This window comes from Pezoporus flaviventris, unplaced genomic scaffold (assembly GCF_033815535.1).
Source record: "Pezoporus flaviventris isolate CSIRO_AGI_PZ_B2104156 unplaced genomic scaffold, CSIRO_AGI_Pfla_v1 ptg000116l, whole genome shotgun sequence".
NCBI classification, from domain to species: domain Eukaryota; kingdom Metazoa; phylum Chordata; class Aves; order Psittaciformes; family Psittacidae; genus Pezoporus; species Pezoporus flaviventris.
In genome coordinates, this window is record NW_026892664.1 from 2,489,218 (window position 1) to 2,496,938 (window position 7,721).

General features: G+C 45.4%; 1 protein-coding gene across 1 annotated transcript; it reads left to right on the top strand.

Annotated features, from left to right (window-relative positions):
• The first annotated feature begins 6,122 nt into the window (after positions 1-6,122).
• Positions 6,123-6,725, top strand: LOC133282281 (olfactory receptor 9G4-like). The gene has a single exon (XM_061478321.1). It carries the CDS (start codon positions 6,123-6,125, stop codon positions 6,723-6,725), a length of 603 nt encoding a protein of 200 aa, XP_061334305.1.
• The last annotated feature ends 996 nt before the right edge of the window (positions 6,726-7,721 follow it).

The window sequence follows — 7,721 nt, forward strand, 5'->3', positions numbered from 1 at the left end:
AAACCCTGATCCAGGGATGTGGGTAACATGAGGCTTTGTTCCAGAGGCTGTGGAGCCTCCACCCATGGACATGTTCAGAAGCTGCCTGAATGAGGCCAGGAGCAACCTGATGTGACCATGACTAGTCACTGATGTGACTATGACCAGCAGGACATAGTTATGGCTCAGAAAGGACATCTAGGAGGTCTCTGTTCCTATGACTTGCAAATTATACACATAAACACGTATGTATGTGTGTATATATATCAAAACACAATATTAAATGCATCCTAACCTATATATTTATATATAACACAATATATTCTTGTGTTAAATGTCAACACCAACACACACGATACTGATTTTTCTTGCCTCAGTTTAGTTGGGGTCTCAGTGATTTATGGACTGGGTAGGGGAGGCAGCTCCTATGAAAAGCTTTTCCCAGGACGGATGGAAATCCAAGATCTAAATGGATGAACTGATGTTTTAATGCAGTTGTGGAGCAATGGGATATCGTGCATGAGTCAAGTGAGTGAAATGCAAATTCTTCATCGGGTTTGTGTTTGGAACCAGGCTGCTGAGTTAAATCACAGTCAAATTGGGCTTTGCCGCCTCTTTTCAGGCAGCTGTAGAACTTCACCCTTTCAGTTTTCCTCAAGTTCCGCCTTTCTCAACGCCTTTAAGACAAGCTCTAAGGAGTTTTCTAATTTATACCCACAGTAGTTTGTTAAAAACAAAGGCAAGAATGTTATCAGTAGAGCTTGCTGCAGGAGAGTTGCGCTTTGGTTTGAGGCAATGGGGATTAAAGAAACCCAAAGCAAACATGGAAACACACCAACACCCTGAAACAACAGGGAAATCAAAGGTAATGAAGAAACCCAACCCAAAGTCCTTATTTCCTATTCAAGAAGTCGTTCCTGGCACAAATTGGAGCCCGCCCCCCCAAAAAAACCTGGTTGCTATAAAATCGCAATGCCACCAGGGAAAACAGTCACCACAGGGTTTCCCCACACACCCAAAACTTCCCTATTTCTTTAGCAGCTCATCACTCAAAGGTGAGAGATGTCCCTGATCCAACTGTGTTAACAAGCTCCTCTGGGAATGGATTTGGAGCTGATGGGTTTTTAGGAAGGAGAAGGCTTGGCTGAGTCCTGGATGGAGATTTTCCACCTGTGGTCACTTGAGCTGAGGCATCTCCAGTGGGAAAAACACTCTTTAATCCAGGGGAAAATAACCCAAACAGGGATGTGACCCTGGCCAGCACTAAGATCTTTATTCTTTTTTTAAACTTTTTTCTTTATTTATACTTTATTCTTTATCCTTTACATTTTATTTCTTATTATATATATATTTATTATATATATTATATATATATTCTTATTCTTTACTCTTATTCTTTGTTCTTACTGTTTACTAAAGTTACCAGCCTGACGCTGACTCTTACTATTGCCAGCAGGACATGACAGTATCCACATATGCCTGCTCTTTAGATGCCCATTTCCCCTTCAAAGCTGTATTCATCTACTTCTGAACAAAATCCATTCCTTTTCCTCTGTGATTTTTGTTACTTCTTGATACCATTACTCTCTGTGGTCACCTCCAAGAGGTGCAAAATGGTCACAGGTGTCCCTCTAGGTATCAGAAGGCCAAAGATTTGAAATAACTGTCTAGGAACTCATGGATCAGGATTTCTTATACAACACCACCATCTATTGGACGTTGCTGGGAATATCCACTCCTTTTTATTTTAGATAAAATCTTTTTTCTTACGTGCTGGGAGTGCTTTTTTCTTACGTGCTTGTCTTACAAGCCAAGTGGCTTGTTCTTGCCCAGGAAACTGAGAAATTATAGATAAATAAACTAAGGCCATCATGTTGCCTCTACAGTTGGCTGATCCTATGTAGACAGTTTATTTCCTGACCCTGTTAAGGCAATGTCAGATAGTTTAACAGCTTCAAAGTCCCCTCACATTTAGAAATGATGCTTTAAACCCCACTTTTCCTAGTGCAGTTCTTGGCTGAGGCTTCAGGTTTTATGAAATGTAGATTATTGTAGAATCATAGAGTGGTTTGGGTTGGAAAGGACCTTGGTTCCAACCCCCTGCCATGGTCAGGGACGCCGCACACTAGACCATGTCATCCAAGACCCTGTGTCCAACCTGACCTAGAACATTGCCAGGCATGGGGCAGCCACAGCTTCTCTGGGCACCCTGTGCCAGCGCCTCAGCACCCTCACAGGGAACAGCTTCTGCTTTACATCCAACCTGAACTCCCCCTGTTTCAGTTTGAACCCATCACTCCTTGTCTTGTCACTCCAGTCCCTGATGAAGAGTCCCTCTCCAGCATCCTTGTAGCCCCCTTCAGACACTGGAAGCTGCTCTGAGGTCTCCACACAGCTTCTTTTCTCCATTCTGCACAGCCCCAATGTTCTCAGCCTGGCTCCATACAGGAGCTGCTTCAGCCCCTGATCATCCTCATGGCCTCCTCTGCACTTTATCCATGTCCTTCTGTTGCTGAGGATATCAAAATCACTCTGCCTTTTAAATGGTTTTTCTCTTAAATATTCTGTGCTATCCATACACAATTTGAAGTGCTAATTCATGGTGTTTTAAATGATTCCTTTCTCCATCAGTTGTTTCCTACAGATTCACAGATCCCTCTCCGAAAGTATCCCCATTGCACATCTTTACTCCTGACAAAGCCATTCCAGATTTTATAATGAAAGCAAACAAAAAAAAACATCAGATCTCAAATCAGGTAAGGTCTCAACCTTTATCCCATGGAGGTGAAGGATTTAATTCCTTGTTGTTGATATACGTAAATCACACCCATCAGCACCTAAATAATCCCTGGGGAGCAGCTGGGCTTATTTAGGTGCTCTCTGGTGCTGAATTGAATGGGTGAGGATGCCTATACAGTAACCAAGTTCCTGGGCTACTGGTAGATCCATCCTGGTAACCTGCATGGGGTAGGAAACCCACCTTTTGTTACAGAACATTAAGTGCTAGGCAGGAATAACCAGGGTCATTCCCTACTAGGGCTTTTGGGGAGTAAAGAGGTGACTTCTGTCCTTTCCTGGAAGGCCCTGCAGCCCCCCCTCTCATCTTTGGGAGCACAGTAATGGAAGCATTTCTGATTGAAAAGTAAAGGCAGCTGCTTCAAAATGAAAAGGAAGTTGTGCTTTTATATTTTCATTCTAAGTAGCAGCATAAACTGAGATAAAGGAGAGCTGTATTTTCCCTACACTGAGGGTTGAACACATCTAAGAGTGCTTCCCAAGAGGTAATCTTGTTTTTGAATACGAATATGAGACAGTACATACTGGTATGTACTAAAAAAACTACCTTTGGGGATGTTTGAAGGCTGGATAAAACTCTTAAAGGCAACGATTTGGGGCTGATATTGTTCAAATAAGACCTTCCGGTGCCATTAATTTTAAAACCTGTTGGGTGTATCCTGACCTGGCTCTTGGGAGCCCTTTGGGCTGACCCTTGCCTGGTCTGACAGCTCCCTGGTGCTTAATGTGTAATCCCCTGACTTGTTTCACCCCTGGCTCTGTGAATACCACAAAGGACAAGGCTCTGGAAGGACGGGTAGATGCTGCATGGGGGAAGACAGAGCAGCATTACCCTTCTAGCTGGAGCCTGGAGAAGCTGGGAGTATTAAAACCCATTTCAAGTGGATCTGAGAGCAAAGAGGAAGAAATCCCTGATATGAAAACCCTGCTTTGTCCTGTGGCATCCACAGGATCCACAGGCCTTGTAGCAAACCTTACCTCCTCTGCTTTATTTCAGGGCAGCAGAAACCATCCCCTTGAGGAACCAGAGGGATGCTGGTGCTGTGAGCATGGGGCTCTTTTGCTTCCTATTTTAAACGATCCTTTTCTTTACTCATTTGATAGTTTGTGCTGTATGACTCTCGAAAGAACAGCTAACCAGTGCATTATAACTTTATATATCTGGCACCTTCCCCTTGTGCCTGTACTGAAATCTTGAGGATGACATCCACCATGATGGCTTTGGACTGCGTGAGGGGAGACTGAGATGAGCTCTTAGGCAGAAGCTCTTCCCTGTGAGGGTGCTGAGGTGCTGGCACAGGGTGCCCCGAGAAGCTGTGGCTGCCCCATCCCTGGCAGTGTTCAAGGCCAGGTTGGACACAGGGGCTTGGAGCAAGCTGCTCTAGTGGAAGGGGTCCCTGCCCGTGGCAGGGGTTGGTGCTGGATGAGCCTTAAGTTCCCTTCCAAAACAAACCTCTCTGGGATTCTATGGTTCTATGAGAACAAGCTCACTGCTACCTAACCAGGAGGTTGTGCTGCAAGGTTTTTCTTTGCTGTAGGATCTCAACAGCAGTCGGTTGTTCCCTTATCCATGTCAAGAGTTACATCTTGGATAACACTAGCAACAGTCTGCTAGTTACCAAATCGGAGTAGGAAAGCCACAAATGGAACTCCTTTCCCCAGGAATACAGAGATAAATATTCAGTTAACTCTTCAGCAGAGTGTGGACCCACAACCTGCATGAATAATATCTAAATGAAGTGAGCAAGGTATGGGTTTTCAGATTAATTTATCTCCATTCCAGTGAGTGTGCGCAAGCTGCAGGGAGATGTGATTGCTGGGGGAAGCTGTCGTGTATAGCACAAGCTGCAGCCTTAGAAACATCCCAGGTTTCATATCTGCACCTTGGATCACTTCAGACCAAGCACTTGGTTTGTCAAGCAAGAAAAAGCGAGGGTGAGCCTTTGTTAATTGTGAGCTTCAGGTCAATTGTCCCCTGGCAGGAGATGTGTGTGTCTGGGCAGGTGGATGCTGCCTCAGGGGGAGGATTGAGCCCCAGACCCAAACAGTTTGATTTTCATTACTTGGGTCACATCTTCCAGCTCCATGGTGATGTTTCAGGAGCTGCTTTGCCTCCGGCATCTCTATGTGAGCAGTGAAAAGCAGCTCTAAATCCCAATTAATAACACCAGGAGACCACCCGCGTTGCTCACAGGACATCTGAAATGAGGAGTCTGGCTCTGGAGGGGGAGCTCACCCCTTCAGCAAAAGGTCATCAAATAATGATGACTTAAGCATGGCTCTGCTTGTCAGATACCAGCCACGCGCACTCCTGCTTTGCTCCCTGGTGTAACTCTGTCAAGTGATGATTAATGTTAGGCCGGAAAAATCAATGGAGATTTATTCTGCCTGTTGTAAGCTGTGATATTTGGAGCTGCTGATTTCTCCCTGGGAGAACTTATCTTTGGTCAAACCCGAATGTATCTTTTGTCTCCAAGTTAGCATAGTGTCTAAAGCAAAGTAGGGTGAGAAATCCTGGTTCTGCACTATCCTACCCTAAGGAAAGCCACATTTGCTCTCAAAGAGCTCCTCCTGGGTCACAGAGAACAGCTATTTATTCCTCATGTACTCACACTAGACTGGCAGCACCCAAAAGATGAGAAATAATTCCCTTTTCCCAGCAGTTACTCAGGAATTCAAGGACTTCCATGTGTCAATGGCTTGATTGGAACTATGAGGAACCCTGCAGTTTATTCATTCTGGTGTTGCCCTCCCTCCTTTGCCTTAAAGTATCTACTTGCTTCTAAGTGTGTTTGTGATGGTTGTGGTGTTTAGCCTTGGGAACTTGGTGTTTTCCTCTCTCAAAGAGAATTTACCTTATATTGACTTGTATGTATGTAAGTGGTGTAACTGATTGATAGACAAAACCTGACATTCTTAACATTATTGAGGGATTTGGGCCTATTCAGCATTTCAATTTGAAGACATAAATCAGGCAAACTGCTTATAGGTTCACTATGGTTGAAGATAATTATACGTCCCCCTCTGAGCTTATTCTCCTGGGCTTCACAAAACAGGGAAGACCTGTGGGTGATGTGCTTTGTCTTATTCCTTGCCATCTATGTGGTTACCTTCATAGGAAACCTGGGAGTAATTGCATTAATCAGAATGGATTCCTGCCTACACACCCCCATGTACTTCTTCCTAAGCCACTTCTCTCTCCTGGATGTCTGCTGCTCCTCTACCATCATCCCTCAAGCCTTGCTCCATGTTCTATGGAGCAGAAGGTGATTTCCTTCATTAGATGTGCCACTCAGCTCTTCTGCTTAGCAACCTGTGCCACCACAGAGTGCTATGTGCTGGCTGCTATGGCTTACGATCACTACGTGGCCATTTGTAACCCCCTTCTCTACTCCATGGTCATGTCCCAAAGGCTTTGCATTGGGATGTTGGCTGGTGCCTACTTAGCTGGCGTGATCAGCTCTACCATACACACGGTTTCCATATCTCATCTGCTGTTCTGTCGGTCCAAGACGATCAATCACTTCTTCTGTGATGGACCACCACTGCTAGCCCTCTCCTGCTCTGACACCCCTGCCATCGAGGTGATGGCTGCTGCCGTGGTGGGGTTCAAGGTACTGAGCACCACGGTCTTCATCCTCATCTCCTACTTGTCGGTCCTTTCCATTGTCATGCGGATGCAGTCTGTGGTTGGTCAACGCAAAGCTTTCTCCACCTGTGCCTCTCACTTCATCTCCATTGCTTTCTACTACGGCAGCTTCCTCTTCATGTACCTGCACCCCATCTCCAGCAAGTCCTCAAAGCATGATGAGGTGGTCTCCATGACGCACTCTGTGGCTGTCCCCATACTGAATCCACTCATCTACAGCCTAAGAAATGCAGATATGAAGAATGCCATGAGGAAAGCAAAAAGTAGAGTCCTCTGCTCTTTGTCCACTCATGGTTCCTAGTCAGCTGAAAGGAGAGGGCTACCCTGCCCTGGTGAGGAGAACAAGCAGGCTGGATATTGCACCTTCAAGGATGGCTGGATATTACACGTTGAAGAGGATGGTTGGATATAGCACCTTCAAGGATGGGTGGATATAGCACCTTCCCAAAGAAGGAACTAAACATACTTGGAATCATGACAGCTGGAAAACACGCTTCTCCTTAAACCAAGGCTACATTCTGTGCTGGCATGGACAGGACTTTCTCTGGCTGCAGCCTGAGACCTGACAGTGACTGTGTACTGGAAAGAAAGTTGTTGTCCAAAGTCATTGTTACTTAAATATTACTTGAAGTTAATATATTTTATTATTTAAACGTTATTAGACATAGCAATAAACTTTATTTCAGGCTTCAGAGTGCAAAAGGGAGAAGGTAGCTGGCGTCTTTGCCCTGCTGGCATCAAACCAGCAGATATCTAAGCTCATGTTTTATATTAGCAAATGATTTCTGGTGTTATTTCTGGTTTTAAGGAAATATTAACTGATATTTCCAGGTATTTCAACTCCAGCCCACAAGGTTTGGTCACGTGAAATGACAGAGGGGATTTTGAGATGAGCTCTTAGGCAAAAGCTCTTCCCTGGGAGGGTGCTGAGGCACTGGCAAAGGGTGCCCAGAGAAGCTGTGGCTGCCCCATCCCTGGCAGTGTTCAAGGCCAGGTTGGACACAGGGGCTTGGAGCAAGCTTCCCTAGTACAAGGTGTCCCTGCCCGTGGCAGGGGTTGGAACTGGAGGGCCTTTAAGGTCCCTTCCAACACAAACCAGGCTGCAATTCTAAGAAATAAAGCTGTCAGTCTCTTGAAGTCAAAGCCCTTGTGGGAAATGGGGACAAGTCATATCTGAGCCTCTGCTCTGCTGTGATTTTAAGTAGGGTTGTAAAAAACCTGAGTGCTGTTAGGAGGGAGGATTTGGGGTCCTCCTCCCCCCTGAAAAGCCAAGGTTCTGCTGGCCTGGGTCCCCTGA

Excerpts from the sequence above, each read along its gene's own strand:
- LOC133282281 (XM_061478321.1), top strand. The coding sequence starts at position 6,123 with ATGGCTTACGATCACTACGTGGCCATTTGTAACCCCCTTCTCTACTCC.